Source organism: Myxocyprinus asiaticus, chromosome 27, assembly GCF_019703515.2.
Source record: "Myxocyprinus asiaticus isolate MX2 ecotype Aquarium Trade chromosome 27, UBuf_Myxa_2, whole genome shotgun sequence".
In the NCBI taxonomy this organism is placed as follows: domain Eukaryota; kingdom Metazoa; phylum Chordata; class Actinopteri; order Cypriniformes; family Catostomidae; genus Myxocyprinus; species Myxocyprinus asiaticus.
The window spans coordinates 45,595,214-45,613,454 of NC_059370.1; the positions used below are offsets into that span (position 1 = coordinate 45,595,214).

The 18,241-nt window shown below is 37.4% G+C and overlaps 2 protein-coding genes across 3 annotated transcripts in view; both read left to right on the forward strand.

Moving 5' to 3' along the window:
* The first annotated feature begins 287 nt into the window (after positions 1 to 287).
* nkx3-2 (NK3 homeobox 2) lies at positions 288 to 2,153 on the forward strand. The gene is made up of 2 exons (XM_051658494.1): positions 288 to 1,237; positions 1,420 to 2,153. The coding sequence occupies exons 1-2, from the start codon at positions 931 to 933 to the stop codon at positions 1,842 to 1,844; spliced, it is 732 nt and encodes a 243-aa protein (XP_051514454.1). The 5' UTR covers positions 288 to 930; the 3' UTR covers positions 1,845 to 2,153.
* Positions 2,154 to 11,817: 9,664 nt separating this feature from the next.
* rab28 (RAB28, member RAS oncogene family) overlaps positions 11,818 to 18,241 on the forward strand; it is a 43,047-nt gene continuing 36,623 nt past the window's right edge. For both annotated transcript variants that reach the window (XM_051658506.1, XM_051658505.1), the window contains exons 1-2: positions 11,818 to 12,016; positions 17,219 to 17,315. In XM_051658506.1, the coding sequence (XP_051514466.1) occupies positions 11,939 to 12,016; positions 17,219 to 17,315 (175 nt within the window). In that variant the 5' untranslated portion in view covers positions 11,818 to 11,938. The remainder of the gene's footprint in view (positions 12,017 to 17,218; positions 17,316 to 18,241) is intronic.

Genomic DNA, 18,241 nt, shown 5'->3' on the forward strand with positions numbered 1-18,241 from the left:
ACGCACTTTTCTTTTCTTTTCTTTTCTTTTCTATCTATTTTTTTATCGTCTCATTCTTTTCATATTTATTTTAAATACCGAACAGACAAAGAGTTCAAATCAAGCAAAACTATTTCACGAGACAATATTGTAATAAAAGTCATAACTCTCTTAAACCCAAAAAGTGTTTGATTCTGTCAGTGTGTTTTACGAATCCAATTATAGAAATAATTAATAAAAACATCTGAAATGAATGAAGGCCAGAGAGATTTAAAAACACCTTTACCCAATCACATGTGAATGAATAAACACTGAAAACACATGTATGACACAGAGGTGAGAGATTGTTTCTAAGTGTGAAGTACTCACAAGTGTGGTGTAAATCAACGGGGTTCATCCATCTCACCTGAGAATAAGATCACACATAAATCGACTGATACTGAACGCGAGATTAGTTTCCATTCTTTGAAATCGGTGATTGATGTGTGTGTTTGTGGCGGATGCGCAGTTTGCGGAACTTTTGTGTGCATCTGTCTGGAGTCCTGCTTTTGCGCTGTTTGTGCATATGCTCATATTTAGTTGCGACTGTCATTTGTAAAGGTAATAATTCATACATGTTCATCCGTCTGGTGTTTAAGGGTTAAAGTGCTGAGATGTTCTGGGTGTTCTGACATGCGTAAATATGTGGAAGTTACAGAGAACCAATCAGAACGCAATGCATCTGTCTGATTGACCAATGGGAGTGTGTTGTGGGGTCAGTGTGAGCCGCAGGTGAAGTGGATAGTAGCGCAGTGTGTTCACTCATACTCGTGAATGCGCATCCACTAAACTCCCGTTACGCGGGGCGCGATGCGACTAAACTCCCGCTACGGAGCTCAATCTCCTCCGGAACCTCATCTGGGCCGTTCAGCTCCGTTCTTCTGCACTCAGCAGTGACTTTTCTGGCTTCAAATGGCTGTGCGCGGTACCTCTCTGATGCCGTTCTCCATTCAAGCCATTCTGAACAGGAAAGAAGAGTCTCGCCGTTTAAAGGATCTGGATGTGTGTTTCTCAAAACGTGCGTGTTGGAAAATCCTCGATGAAATGGACGGACCGGACCGGAGCGACGAGAGAGAGCAGAAGAACTATGACTCAGACTCCGGGTTGAGTGAAGAGAACGACACCAAAGTTCCAATCGATTTAAAGCCCGAAAAAGACGAAACGGATCACGAATCCACGGCGGCCGATCACGGCAAAGGCCTGAGCGACTGTGTGTCCGGTGAGTAGAAGAACTTTATAATGCACTTAAAAGAAGTATTTATAGCTGCAGATGTTCTGCAGTTGAAGGGTCAAGAGCAGCTGTTCTTCTTTATTTGACGATTAAAAAAACTCTTGAGTTGCGTAAAAGCGCGGTTGCGCATGGAATCAAACGAATAAAGTGTTTTTGACTGTGTTTTTCAGATTGTAATACGGTTGAGGAGAAGAGCAGCGATCAGCCCAAGCAGCGGAAGAAGCGTTCCCGTGCAGCGTTCTCTCACGCGCAGGTGTTCGAGCTCGAGCGGCGCTTTAATCACCAGCGCTATTTATCCGGACCGGAGCGCGCGGACCTCGCGGCCTCTCTCAAACTTACCGAGACTCAGGTCAAGATCTGGTTCCAGAACCGACGGTATAAAACCAAACGGCGCCAAATGGCAGCCGATCTCCTGGCCTCGGCCCCGGCGGCGAAGAAAGTGGCCGTGAAAGTGCTGGTCCGGGACGACCGGAGACAGTACAGCCCCGGGGAACTGTTGCGACCGCCGCTACTCTCACTGCAGCCGCATTATTATTACCCGTACACGTACTGCCTGCCCGCCTGGAGCCCGTCCTCCTGCACTGGAACCCAGTGACACCAGAACACTCCTCATATTTATTCTATTCAACTGAAAACACCGAGGAGACAAAAATGGACTGAAACCAAGAACTGATTTCAGTTTTGGTGCTAATAAACTCGATTAGGATTTAATTCAGAATGTATGGAAAAAAAAGCACTTGATGTCGTTACTGCATGTTTCTTGCTGCAGTTTTTAAGGTGACGGTAAGACTGGCACTTTTCCCATCACATGCCCATCAGGAATATATTGATCTGAAGGTTTTATAAGTGAGCCGTGAAATCTCATCGTTTACTCAACATGTACCTGTTTTCCATGTTTTGTTTATTGAAAAGAAATCAATCATTAAAAAAAACGCAATACCTTTGATTGTTTTCTCTGAATCTTTCAAGTAAAATCCCTTGACATGAGCCCAGCAGTGACACAGCAAATCCAGATGACATTATATTATAGGTCACGTTATGAACTCGTTTTAGACTACATTTAAATTTAGGAGGTTTGGGTAACAGAGAGGAAAACTGCTCTATGTAGCACAAAGATGTCTGAAAACACCGAATTAATCAGAATTCATTCAGCTGTACTCACTGACGAATCTATAGTTTTTCATTGATTCATTTATTCAGATGAAGTATTTGTCCATCATGTTTCAGTCAGACTTTGTTTTTTTTTTGAACTCTTTTTGTATATTTATGAAACAAACAAATATTTAGAGAAACTGAGAACTTTGACTGATAAAATGAATTTATAACAATAAATAGGCTTATAGAAGTAAATCTAAAAATAGGCCTAAATAATAAATGATTATTTTAACCAACGTTGTTACCGACAGTAATATTTATTATTATCATTATTATTGTTATTGTTGTTATTATTATGGACTGTTTTCCAGTGGGGGGGGGGGGGGGGGGGGTTGTGATTTAATGTTGTTTTCTCTTGCAAACTTTGATTTATGCGCGCGCCAAGTTCAGCTCCTCGCGAGCCGTTCTTAGACCAATAACACTTTACAATTACATAGCTTAATACATGTAATATTTTGCTAAATAATTAATGCATTATTTAAATAACATTTTATATTACGTGTAGCCTTTAGTTTGGATATTTTATTGTGGTTATTCTGACAGAAAGTGACTTATTTTCGAATTTTGTGCAGAAGTGCTAATTAAAATGCAATGCTGGAGCAGTAAACCCGACATTTACAACATACATCCGATTTACAGAATAATTTATATTATACAGTACACATATAAAGCAGATAGAGCCCATCAGATCTTTTCTAAGATGTTTTCTTGTGTTCAAGCTAAAATGAGGAATTAAGCAGCTCCAGGACATGCACCACCACCCTTCAAACTATAAGAACTATTACAAGAGGCAGGCAGTAATCCTGCATCTGATGGTTAGGTGGTTTGCACACAGTACATACATGTCTAAATGAGCAGGTAATGATGATCAGGTTCAGGACAGAAGAGTGTTTGTGTCTTTGTCTGTGAGTGTATGAGGACTGGATCTGTTTTATCTACACTTATGTGAAGAATACGAACGAGAGTATATTCTCATATCTGGGTCACACAGTATCTTACACAGGTTCTGTGCTGATGGACCGAGGACGGGTTCAGGTTTGTGTGTCTCTAAAAAGGTAACATGCACATCGATTCTGTGCTCGTACACCTGGCCTGACATTTTATTTTTCGTATAGACATAGTTTCATGTATTTGTACTGGTTGCTGAGCTGTACCGGAGCTGCATTCAGTTCGACACGCTATACGAAAAGTTTTTGGCTAACTTGATGGTTTTCGAAATTCCTTGTCATAAAAAGTAAGGAAGGCCACATAATCCAGTTTAAACTTAAGACTGCAAGACTTACCAACAAACACGACTGTCGATACAGATTTGTTAGTAAAAAAAAAAACGTGTTAGTAAGCTACAATTGGTCAATACACGGAATTTGTTGAAATAGTTGGAAGAAATGGATCAACTGCTGTCTGAGAAGCACAAAGCCTGTATGCATGCACTATTAATCCTCTTTTAACACTGTATTTTCATCTGGGCCTATTTGCTGTTTTCGGGTGGAGCGTTTTTTGATTTAAATGACAGGCTGAGGATTGGGACATTAGAGATATATATAAAATTAATGGCGACACTTCATTGCTTCATAAATTATTATGATGACAAATATGCTCCAACAGTTTCCCAAAATCACTATTAAACGTTTAACCCTTGTACTCAGAGGTCCTTAGAGGACAAAAATGTCCGCTTCAAAAAACTGGCATTAATAATATTATATATTAATATTATATTCCACTTTCAGTGAGTTATTTTTTTAAAATCAACATCAGTCCTGATCATAACTTCCAAATATTCATTCATGTTCAGGATTTTAACACTTTAAATGCCAGTTTGTTTACATAATGCCACTGTTGTTTATCACAAACACACACACACACACACACACACACACACACACATGTTGGTGCAGCTATCATTATGAGGACTCTCCATAGACATAATGATTTTTATACTGTATGAACTATAGATTCTATCCCCTAACCCTAACCCTACCCCTAAACACACACACACACACACACACACACACACACACACACACACACACACACACACACACTCATGTTGGTGCAGCTATCATTATGAGGACTCTCCATAGACATAATGATTTTTATACTGTACAAATTATAGATTCTATCCCCTAACCCTAACCCTACCCCTAAACTTAACCCTCACAAAAAATTTTCTGCATTTTTACATTTTCAATAAAACATCGTTTAGTATGTTTTTTAAGTGATTTGAATTATGGGGACACTAGAAATGTCCTCATAAACCACATTTATAGCAAAATACCCTTGTAATTACCAGTTTATAAACTAAAAAAAAGTCCTCGTAAATCACTTAAACCTGCCCCCCCCCCCCCACACACACACACACTGACATCCATACTGACACACACACACAATTTTAGATGCATCATTAATTCAATTGGCCTGCAGTGCTCTATAATACAGCAAACAGAGAATAGGGGAAAAGCATGTATTTGCTCCATAGGCTAAACATGTGAAAAATGGCGCCATCTGGTGTAAAATATTAAAAATGTAAATTTTGAAGCCAGGGCTCCGTAGTGAAAGCATAATATCATAGAATTCATGATTTTATGCTTTAATGGGACTGGGATCAAATATTGCAGTTTTAATGGGTTTCAATGGGGACATTTTTGTCCTGAAGGTCCTGAGTGTGACTATTTTGTGTACACAGTGTATTATAGATGTATTATAGGAACTGAGGTTGAAATATCAAAATTCCCCAAAAAATACACACCTTTGGAAAAATGTATGCCGTCAGCATTAACAGCCAAAATGATTGAAAAAACACAAATGAAAAGACAAAAATGTCCCAAAGGTCGCACAAGGGTTAAATACACTTTTCTGTTGTCAACATATCTGTTCTGGGTTGTGCCGATGCATGTGCAGACTCTAAATTGATCGTCTATATTTTGAAGTGATTTCTCAGAGAGCGCCTGTGCTGAGAGTGACGAGTCCAAAGAAGAGATCTGCCTTCACATTCTTCAGTATAAATGCAGAGAGCCCCACGGTTCAACTTTCCGGGAAAGTGCGTGCAATGATCAAGAAGAAAAGAGAGAGGAGAGAGAGCTGGGCCTTAAGCTTTAGTCTGAAACACAAATGGACTCGCTCCATCTGATTTCGAAATCATTCACAGATGGAGCTTCATTTTGTCATTCAAAATGCTGTTTGCATCCAAGTGATCACACACACTCGCACACCAACCCTAACCCTAACCCTTCTTATCAAGAGCCATATTTTTGGCTGTGTATGGTTCTTGAGTTGACTATATAGCCCATTGGTGACTGATAAAGTTCTTGATATTTCATAGGTTCTTCAAGTCAGTGTTTTGAGGTTCTTTAAAGCACCCGTAAATGGGCTTTTTGAAGAAAAGTGTCAAATGTTCTTTGTAACATTTAAAGGAATGTTCCGGGTTCAATACAAGTTAAGCTCAATTGACAGCATTTGTGGCATAATGTTGATTAATACAAAATAATAATAATTTCAACTCTCCCCTCGTTTTCAGGGGCCAGTTCTGAATGTCAAATGTAAAGCCACAAGATGTAAACATTATACATGTTAAAATTATTTTATTGTGATAAAATTGCTTACTAACATTATCTGTGTAAACCTATATCCAATGTTACAATTTAGTTGACATGACCACGTGATGCTGGTAAAACATGCAATTTGGTACTATGCTGTAACATTGGTAAATCCCGATTTTACATTAACACGTATAATGTTTACATCTCGTGTCTACACTTTTGAAACATTTATGGATTCGCCCCATTCACTTCCATTGTAAGTGCCTCACTTATTTTATTTATTTATTTATTTATTTTGTCAATAAAGGAGGGAAAGCTGTAAACCCTTTTTTGTTCTAATTGGAACTGTTATTTTGAAAGTGTAGGCGTTTATGGAAAGCCAAATTATCTTTTAATGTTCCCAGCTTACTCATCATAATTCAATTTTTTCTAGTAAGAATTCCAAATAGAGAGATCTGTAATTCCATTTGTACAAGTAAGAATTCCAATTAGAGATATGTGTAATTCCATTTTTACTAGTAAGAATTCCAGTTAGAGATATCTGTAATTCCATTTTTACAAGAATTCCAATTAGAGATATCTGTAATTCCATTTTTACAAGAATTCCAGTTAGAGATATCTGTAATTCCATTTTTACTAGTAAGAATTCCAATTAGAGATATCTGTAATTCCATTTTTACAAGAATTCCAATTAGAGATATGTGTAATTCCATTTTTACAAGAATTCCAATTAGAGATATGTGTAATTCCATTTTTACAAGAATTCCAATTAGAGATATGTGTAATTCCATTTTTACTAGTAAGAATTCCAGTTAGAGATATCTGTAATTCCATTTTTACTAGTAAGAATTCCAGTTAGAGATATCTGTAATTCCATTTTTACAAGAATTCCAATTAGAGATATGTGTAATTCCATTTTTACAAGAATTCCAATTAGAGATATGTGTAATTCCATTTTTACTAGTAAGAATTCCAGTTAGAGATATCTGTAATTCCATTTTTACTAGTAAGAATTCCAATTAGAGATATCTGTAATTCCATTTTTACAAGAATTCCAATTAGAGATATGTGTAATTCCATTTTTACAAGAATTCCAATTAGAGATATGTGTAATTCCATTTTTACTAGTAAGAATTCCAGTTAGAGATATCTGTAATTCCATTTTTACCAGTAAGAATTCCAATTAGAGATATCTGTAATCCATTTGTACCAGAAATAATTCCAATTAGAGAGATCTGTAATTCCATTTGTACCAGAAATAATTCCAATTAGAGAGATCTGTAATTCCATTTTTACTAGTAAGAATTCCAGTTAGAGAGATCTGTAATTCCATTTGTACAAGTAAGAATTCCAATTAGAGAGATCTGTAATCCATTTTTACTAGAAAGAATTCCAGTTAGAGATATCTGTAATTCCATTTTTACTAGTAAGAATTCCAATTAGAGAGATCTGTAATTCCATTTTTACTAGTAAGAATTCCAATTAGAGAGATCTGTATTTCCATTTTTACCAGTAAGAATTCCAATTAGAGAGATCTGTAATCCATTTTTACTAGTAAGAATTCCAATTAGAGATATCTGTAATCCATTTTTACCAGTAAGAATTCCAATTAGAGATATCTGTAATCCATTTTTACCAGTAAGAATTCCAATTAGAGATATCTGTAATCCATTTTTACCAGTAAGAATTCCAATTAGAGATATCTGTAATCCATTTTTACCAGTAAGAATTCCAATTAGAGATATCTGTAATCCATTTTTACCAGTAAGAATTCCAATTAGAGATATCTGTAATCCATTTTTACTAGTAAGAATTCCAATTATAGATATTTCTTTAATCTATTTTTATTAGTAAGAATTCCAATTGGAGATATTTCTAGATATTTTTATAGATATTAGTAAGAATTCCAATTGGAGAGCTCTCTAATTTAATTTTTGATCATAAAAAAATCGCATTAAACATATGTGTAATTGCAGAGCTGTTTAATTGCATTCTTACTTGTAACAATGTTATTACAGAGCTCTGTAATTATAATTCTTACTAGTGAAAAATCAGTTGTAAATCTCTTTAATTGGAGTTTTTACTAGTAAAATGCCATTGCAGAGCCCAGTAAATCAACTGTAGAGCTCTTTAATTGAAATATTACTAGTACAATCACAAAACTGGCTTGCCATAGGCGTTTACTCGTGTCTGCAGAGACATCTGACGTTGTTTTAGGCGTGATTGTGTCGTTTAATGAATTGATTAGTTGTTAGTTCAGTGTTCCTCAGGTTGGCCCTCCCCACTATCAGGATTTGCAACTCGAAACGGTCTCGCAATTTCCCCGAGAATAAGTACTTTTTTAGGATGCCGTGGATGCCTGTATACCTACTGTGGTCAAATTTTAGACGTCAAGGACAATTTCTTTATACACGCTAATAGAGCGCGCCTGTCACACATAATGGCGCGTAATCAGGGCAATCATTTTCCCGCGCAGAGACATGAGCCAGCTTGTTGTTCTAGATCAAGTTTCGCATTTAATGAAGGAAAATTGGCATTTCAGACACTTCAATCCTGATTCATGCAGGTCAAAATCATCCACCTGCGAGACGTTCATTTATCTCCTAATTAAATTATATATTTTTCTTCTTTATTAAGTCTACACATGCGCTTGTCCGTCGTGAATCTCTTTGTACCTGCTCGACTCTCAGAATGAGAACATCAGTAATAAAGCAGATAAAGTGGCCGTGAAAGAGTCGCTGGTGGATCTGTGATGTGAAGCAGATGTTTCACGCGTGGAAATGCTTAACAGGTGCTCACGCGTGTTTAACCTCACGCCAAGAGCAGTTCAGCTTGTCACATCACGTCTAATTATCATGTCTAATTATCAGGTTCAATTACACACTCCAGCCTGACGTGTTGTGATGTATCTGCAATTAATAGTATCATTTTAAAATGGGACGAAAATAATTTCCCGATAGGCTACAATTCAACAAGATGTGTAGATAGGTTACCATATAATATAAAACCTGTATTATTATTATTTTATTATTATTATTTCCTGCTATTATTGTTATGGAACAACCACACGACATGACCAGGAAATGCAAATAATATATAGGCCTATACGTGCATATATATATATATATATATATATATATATCCAACAATAGCCCATGCTAATGCTAATTAGGCTAAAATAACAATGTACTTGTGTGTGTGTGTTTTCTCTGTGTCTGATCAATAATGATGGATTTTATTTCGCGCGCTCCGTCCATGGCTTTAGGAAAACTCTCAATACTCTAAATTGCTGTTTTAATAAATATATTGTTGCTATAGGGTTAATATTTCTTATACACTGTAAAAAGGGGCTTTTTATACTAGATTTAACCCTTAACATTTGTTTTGTTGGTGTGATCTAACGCATGCTATTTATGTTAATTCAGTGATGTTTTTTGTTTGTTTGTTGTTGTTGTTATTGTTGCTGTTTTTTATTTTATGTGTTATTTTTTTTAGCTGAAATGGAAACTCATGATATGTAAGTTCTGGGGTGGGGGAATGTTGTGAGTAAATTCGACAGCTTTTATTTTATTTTGTATGTTTTATTTTGTAATGGTTTTATATCAGACATTGTGTCACTTAATAATCACATGTCCAGCCTTGAAACTCAAAGTTCACTCATCTGAAGAAAATCACTGATTGCATCATCTTAATATCTGCACAGCTTCTTTTTCGTAGTTTCAGGTGTGCTTTCCATCTGCGAATTATTTTTCTGTAAGGCCTGTCTCTGTCCATCGGTTTGATATCTGAATGGATGTACTTTGTGTGTCAAACACACCCGACACACCCAACAGAGAACAAGATCTGTGCAGATTCACTAATGTAAGTTTGCATTACATGTATAAATACTCTATACACATATATTCATTCACACACACTGTATAGCTACATAGAAAATGTATATGAATAATGAACTTGCGACAAGCTGAAAAAAGGACATGCAACTGTGGCGTTATTAAATGCGAAATATGTGTTATGATCATTAAACATGTTTCAATTTTAATTGCATGGTGCCTTTTGCTCTAAACAATTTAACTGAAGAAGTATAGCCTACATAGCACACTGCTGCAAAGCTATGCGTGTCCTCTTTAAGATGTTGACACTAAAGCAGTGAGCAGGAGTGCGCTTTAACCCTGCACATCTGTACCCTGTACATCTGTTTAAATACAAATAAATAAAGCAGGTTTGTTCTGCATCCCTTCACACACGTACACACACATGCACATGTCTGACTCGATTGAATATCGAGCACTTTAGCCTACTCTCCAAGTTCAAGATAAAAAAGTTAGCTACATTTTTAGAAAAAAATATTTGTAAAAAAAGGTCTGCACCGTCAGTGAAATGTATACCATAACTCATGGGTATTCACTGTAAGCCTTCCTAGAGAACGACATACATTAGACAATAATTTTAATTATTATTAGGTGTTGCAATAACAAATAAGGACCATAAAAGTACTTTCTTTCCATCTGACACCACCGTAAGACTACTGTTTGTAAGGGAGATCTATATGGCTCATGTCAAATACGTTAATTAGCCTAGTCTGTTACATGGGAACATGTATCATTCCATAAAAATAAATACATTTGGGAGTTCCAAATATTGTGCTTTACATGGTTGGATTTTTTTATGCAAAGATCTATATTTCTATACACTTAAAAAATAAATAATAATAATAATAATAATAATAATAATAATAAATACATCTACTTTAACTTAAAACTTTAAGGCAGCAGTTAAACTTAAGTTTTAAGTTAAATCAGTGTGGATTTACAAGTTATTTCAACTCATTATAAGTTTCCCCAATTCATTATTTTACATTTAGACTGATTTTAAGACTAACTGTAAAATAGTTCAAATAACTGGCAAAGCTATGTTGATTTAACTTAAAACTTTAAGGCAGCAGTTAAACTGATTTTTTTAAGTTAAAGAGCATGGACCTTTTTTACAGTGCAGTTCTATAGGAATATATTTCTTAAAGAAATATTCCAAGTTAGTCTCAATCGACAGCATTTGTGGCATAATATTGATTACCACAAATATTAATTTCGACTCGTCCCTCCTTTTCTTTAAATGTGTGTTCCAGTGAGACACTTACAATGGAAGTCAATGGGGTCAATCTGTAAACATTAAAATACTCACTGTTACAAAAGTATAGACACATAAACAATATGTGCGTTAACATGATTTTACTGTGATAAAATCACTTAGGCTACTGTGAAAAGTTGGAGCCAATTTTACAACTTCGTTACCATGACGATGTAATGTCAAGAAACACTAAAGCGATCCTGAAACAACTTTACAGCTCAAATAATACACGAGTTTTAACAGAAGAATTAATGTAAGTGCTTTTATAAAATTATAAGCGTCACATTTCTGACTTTAAACCCTCCAAAAATTGACCCCATTGACTTCCATTGTAAGTGTCTCACTGGAACACACATTTAAAGAAAAAGAGGGACGAGTTGAAATTAATATTTGTGGTAATTAATATTATGACACAAATACTGCTGACTGAACTGAACTTGTATTAAACACAGAATATTCCTTTAATAGATTTCCCGAGCGAGTAGATTTAAAACGCTTTAAAGACCCGTAATTAACCCGTATTACTATGGCAACAAGGAGGCGTCATGATGGACGAGTCCATTCCGGCGAGGGGTGAACTGGATCCACATAAAAACACACGCAAACGCCCATTCCCGTATTAAATCACGTCAACTGGAGATTTATCATAGAAAACAAGAAACACGTGGACATAAAAGCTGTTTTTATTGTAATAACGCTCATTTCTTCGTGAAGTGTGTGTGATGTTGTGTGTTGTGATGGTTTGGACTGAAGATGGCTGCGGCTGGATCAGTGATCAGATTAATCCGCTGCTGTTAAATCTGTTATTTCTCTCAGTGTGTTTGAGTTATTATTGTGTTTTTATTGTGTGTTTGAAGAGTTGTAGTTGTGGATGATGTCGGACTCGGAGGAGGAGATTCAGGAGCGGCAGCTGAAGATTGTGCTGTTGGGAGACGGAGCGTCTGGAAAGGTATAAAAATACACGAAATATAATTAAACATGATTAAACATCGTCACATAGCAGAGAGAACACTATCTGCATGTATGAACCGCGCAGATTATATTCAACATTAAATATAAAACATGTCTGTCTGATATTCAACATTAAATCCTCATTTAGCGTCTGGTAATCAATAAATGTGAATGTCTGTATAGCTTTATGTGTTTAGCGAGCTGATAATGTTTTTAGGTTTTAAATACAGTTGTATAATGCTGAAAATATGCATTAGGATATATGGATATACAATTGAGGTCAGAAGTTTACATACACTTAAGTTGAAGTCATTAAAACAAATTGTTTTAATCACTCCACAGATTTCATATTAGCAAACTATAATTTTGGCAAGTCGTTTATGACATCTACTTTGTAATTTTTCCAACAATTGTTTACAGACAGATTGTTTCACTTTTAATTGACTGTATCACAATTCCAGTGGGTCAGATGTTTACATACACTAAGTTAACTGTGCCTTTAAGCAGCTTAATGTCATCAGAAAATTATGTCAAGACTTTAGACAATTAGCCAGTTAGCTTCTGATAGGAGGTGTACTGAATTGGAGGTGTACCTGTGGATGTATTTTAAGACCTATCTTCAAACTCAGTGCCTCTTTGCTTGACATCATGGAAAAATCAAAAGAAATCAGCCAAGACCTCAAAAAAAAAAAATTGCGGACCTCCACAAGTCTGGTTCATCCTTGGGAGCAATTTCCAAACACCTAAAGGTACCACGTTCATCTGTACAAACAATAGTACGCAAGTATAAACACCATGAGACCACACAGCCATCATACCGCTCAGGAAGGAGATGCATTCTGTCTCCTAGAGATGAACGTAATTTGGTGCGAAAAGTGCAAATCAATCCCAGAACAACAGCAAAGGACCTTGTGAAGATGCTGGAGGAAACAGGTAGACAAGTATCTATATCCACAGTAAAACGAGTCCTATATCGATATAACCTGAAAGGCTGCTCAGCAAGGAAGAAGCCACTGCTCCAAAACCACCATAAAAAAGCCAGAATACAGTTTGCAAGTGCACATGGGGACAAAGATCTTACTTTTTGGAGAAATGTCCTCTGGTCTGATGAAATTAAAATGGAACTGTTTGGCCATAATGACCATCGTTATGTTTGGAGGAAAAAGGGTGAGGCTTGCAAGCCGAAGAACACCATCCCAACCGTGAAGCATGGGGGTGACAGCATCATGTTGTGGGGGTGCTTTGCTGCAGGAGGGACTGGTGCACTTCACAAAATAGATGGTATCATGAGGAAGAAAAATGATGTGGATATATTGAAGCAACATCTCAAGACATCAGACAGGAAGTTAAAGCTCGGTCGCAAATGGGTCTTCCAAATGGACAATGACCCCAAGCATACCTCCAAAGTTGTGGCAAAATGGCTTAAGGACAACAAAGTCAAGGTATTGGAGTGGCCATCACAAAGCCCTGACCTCAATCTGACTGAAAATTTGCATGTGTGAGCAAGGAGGCCTACAAACCTGACTCAGTTACACCAGTTCTGTCTGGAGGAATGGGACAAAATTCCAGCAACTTATTGTGAGAAGCTTGTGGAAGGATACCCAAAACATTTGACCCAAGTTAAACTATTTAAAGGCAATGCTACCAAATACTAACAAAGTGTATGTAAACTTCTGACCCACTGGGAATGTGATGAAAGAAATAAAAGCTGAAATAAATCATTCTCTCTACTATTATTCTGACATTTCACATTCTTAAAATAAAATAGTGATCCTAACTGTCCTAAGACAGGGAATGTTTTCTACGATTAAATGTCAGGAATTGTGAAAAACTGAGTTTAAATGTATTTGGCTAAAGTGTATGTAAACTTCTGACTTCAACTGTAAGTGAAAGGATAATATTTGGGGTCAAAAACCCCCATAAAACACATTGTTTTTCTGAAGAGTGAAATTCTTTTTACTCTTTGTGACCAGAAAAGATGGGCCTTTAGCCCCGTTTTAGCCTAAATAATTCACAATTGTAATGTACCATAGTTTCCTCCAAAATGCAATAGTTACTGTTACTTAAATTATCATTAATAAAAATGGCATCTCCTTTAAAAGGTTTGCGTTTTCAATATTTCTGTCACTTTGTTTATTTTTTCATGTAATGTTTAAATGAAATGAAATGTATTCAGTTATTTTTTGACAGTGGAGGCAAATGTAAACTTGTAGTTTACTGTAGAAAGAATACTGTAACTGTTGTTACAATGCTATTTTGGTGGAAACTATGATGACCACCAGGGTAGATTTATATAAGGGATATTTAACATTTACTCTAAGCATAAAATACTGTATGACAAGTTACTGAGCATCTTCAGCAGTGTAAAACCTCACAAAACACTCATGGATGAACATTGTAGAACCTGGTGATGAATGCATTTTTAATAATTAATATCTTGATAGTCACAACAAAGTTTTCAATCTTTTTTTTTATTTTTTATCCCTTTTCTCCCAAATTGGAATGCCCAATTCCCACTACTTAGTAGGTCCTCGTGGTGGCGCGGTTACTCACCTCAATCCGGGTGGCGGAGGACAAGTCTCAGTTGCCTGCGCTTCTGAGACCGTCAATCCGCGCATCTTATCACGTGGCTCGTTGTGCATGACACCGCGGAGACTCACAGCAAGTGGAGACTCATGCTACTCTCCACGATCCACGCACAACTTACCACACGCCCCATTGAGAGCGAGAACCACTAATCACGACCACGAGGAGGTTACCCCATGTGACTCTACCCTCCCTAGCAACTGGACCAATTTGGTTGCTTAGGAGACCTGACTGGAGTCACTCAGCACACCTGGATTCGAACTCATGACTCCAGGGGTGGTAGTCAGCGTCAATACTCACTAAGCTACCCAAGCCCCCCCCGGCGCATTTTTAGAATAAGTAAATCTAACAAGACACTTTTTTTTAGTTGAATCAACTCAGTTAATTTAAGTTTCCATGGTTACATAAATTTTTTGAGTAATGTGAACATGGGAGGATTGAGTAAAACTATTAAAGACTAAAAGACTATTGTTTCTCCTGGAGTGTCAGTTGTTTTGGCTCTGATCGTGTGTGTGTGTGTGTGTGTGTGTTTGTGGTAGAGCTAAAATCTCAGTGTCCCTTTAACTGCTGTGACAGGACATCATACACTGAAGAAGACGGATTCAGGGAGCGCTTTAAGTTTTTAAGCAGTTAATTAAATTTCACTGGTAGAAGTGTGAGTAGCCAAATCCATTCACTAGCACTCAGTAGTCCCCTGCTTAAAGAACAGATATCATTTGGATTATCTGTAGAGGCTTTATGAAGCATTGCATCCAGTCTTCTTCTGATGTTGTAATAAGGTATGAATCTGCATGACTGGACAGTGAAGATTAGCTGGTCATCAAACCCGACCTCGCTTGAAGCGATCCAATCGGAAACTTGACATCTGCAGTCTCCTTGGCGATCATGATTTCAAGCTCGATTACACTTCCTTGTGCTTGACACATGTGCAGAGCGCTGTACACGCTTCTGAAGACATGGATTAAACCACTGGAGTCGTATGGATTACTTTTATGCTGCCTTTATGAGCTTCAAAGTTCTGGTCACCATTCACTTGCATTGTATGGACCTATAGAGTTGTAGTTCAGCAGCAGTTTGTGTTCAGCAGAAGAAAGAAAGTCACACACATCTGGGATGGCATGAGGGTGAAAAAAATGATGAGATAATTTTCATTTTGGGGTGAACTGTCCCTTTAAGAAAATGGAATCGTTGAGAGGAATCCGAATTAGAACCGGAATCAAAAAAATTAATACATTTGCCAATTTTCCTGCTAGAAATGTCTTGAAAGTGAAACTTTCAGACCACAGGAATAATTTCTCCTCTTCTTTGTTTGGCTTGTGTGGCATCCACGAGAGAATGGCAGCGTTTCTCGCTCTCAGCGGCGGTGACCCTCTCGGCCACAGCAGAGGTTTCTGGGTAGTGTTGCGTGTACGGACTCTTCTGGCTCCAGACGGGGTTGTCTAAACGTCACTTAGAATGGGAGGGAAAACAGACAGAGCCGTGCTACTGTAACACCAACATAAACGTGTGTCTGCTCGGATCCGGCATGTGGAAAGCATTTGTCCGACACCGCACGACTCTGAGGGATCCAGAACTTCTGTGACCTGCAGGATTATTCAAACCAAAGCTGTGTGTTTTTAGTTCCAGTAATAATGCATTGGACACAACTGTCTTACAGAAGAGTCTGAACAAACACCTCATCTCTAGCAATATTGGGCTACAAGTCAACATGAATTCAAGATTGACTGTACTGTACATTCTTAACACATGTACATGTACTTGAACTGAACCTGGAATATTCCTTTAAGAAATATATTCCTTATAGAATTGACACACGTTCACTCCAGACAGAAGACATCTGCCACTGAACGCTTGCAAACATCAAGTTCATCAGAGTGTTTTGAAGTAATTCATTTAATAAAAGTAACTTCCATTTTAATGACTATTTTGCGCCAGTTTCCCATAGGATGGAAACGCTGCTTTATTCATAAATTGTTTTTGCAATATTCAGATTTTGTGCATACGTTAAATGTATAACTTGGAAGGAAACATGACTATGTAGAGACACTTTACACCATCCAATCAATTCACCATGGAGAAAAATCAAGTCCTGTTCCACATATCCTGTTTCACTCTGAAATATGCCACATTGTGGAATTAAAATGGTTTATACAGACTTTAATCAAATTATGCCTGGACAGTTTAACATAGAGTTGTTGAGTTGTTAGTATAACGTTTGACAGCATTGCTGTAAGTTTGTATGTTTTGAAAGTGTGTGTGTGTGTGTTTGTGTTTTAAACAGAGTCATTAGAGATGTAGTTCTGCATTTGTCTCTCTCATCCATCATACTGAACTAAAGTTGGCACATCAGCTGAGCTCGGCCTTTCCCACCAACTGTTAGTGTATCCCTGCAGACCACAGACCTGTGTGTGTGTAATGAGTTCTGTGGTGTCTCACTGCACACAGCAGTTCTGATTGGCTGTGGTTACTCTGTATGAAGCACCTGTCAATCACACATGTTGTCATGAGTTAGCCACTCCCTTTTGTTGTAGGTGGAGCTTCAGAAGAGGTAAGAAGAATATCTTATCATTCAGACTATTTTAATGACACTCTCTCTCTCTTCTTGTTTTCTCAGACGTCTCTCGCCACACGTTTTGCACAAGAGGCTTTTGGGAAACAGTATAAACAGACAATTGGGCTGGACTTCTTCCTGAAGAGAATCACCCTGCCAGGTGACACACACACACACACACTAACGCAGACAAACACACTCACACATACACACATGTTGGTGCAGCTATCATTATGAGGACTCTCCATAGACATAATGATTTTTATACTGTACAAACTATAGATTCTATCCCCTAACCCTAACCCTACCCCTAAACCTAACCCTCACACACACACACACACACACACACACACACACACACCACACACACACACACACACACACACACATGTTGGTGCAGCTATCATTATGAGGACTCTCCATGAACATAATGATTTTTATACTGTACAAACTATAGATTCTATCCCCTAACCCTAACCCTAACCCTAAACACACACACACACACACACACACACACACACACACACATGTTGGTGTATCATTATGAGGACTCTCCATAGACATAATGATTTTTATACTGTACAAACTATAGATTCTATCCCCTAACCCTAACCCTAACCCTAAACCTAACCCTCACACACACACACACACACACACACACACCCCCACACACACACACACACACATGTTGGTGCAGCTATCATTATGAGGACTCTCCATAGACATAATGATTTTTATACTGTACAAACTATAGATTATATCCCCTAACCCTAACCCTACCCCTAAACCTAACCCTCACACACACACACACACACACACACACACACACACACACCACACACACACACACACATGTTGGTGCAGCTATCATTATGAGGACTCTCCATAGACATAATGATTTTTATACTGTACAAACTATAGATTCTATCCCCTAACCCTAACCCTAACCCTAAACCTAACCCTCACAAAAAACACACACACACACACACACACACACACACACACACACATGTTGGTGCAGCTATCATTATGAGGACTCTCCATAGACATAATGATTTTTATACTGTACAAACTATAGATTCTATC

Coding starts and splice junctions, on each gene's coding strand:
- nkx3-2 (XM_051658494.1), top strand. CDS start 931: ATGGCTGTGCGCGGTACCTCTCTGATGCCGTTCTCCATTCAAGCCATT. Junction 1,238..1,419: donor CCTGAGCGACTGTGTGTCCG/GTGAGTAGAAGA, acceptor TGTGTTTTTCAG/ATTGTAATACGGTTGAGGAG.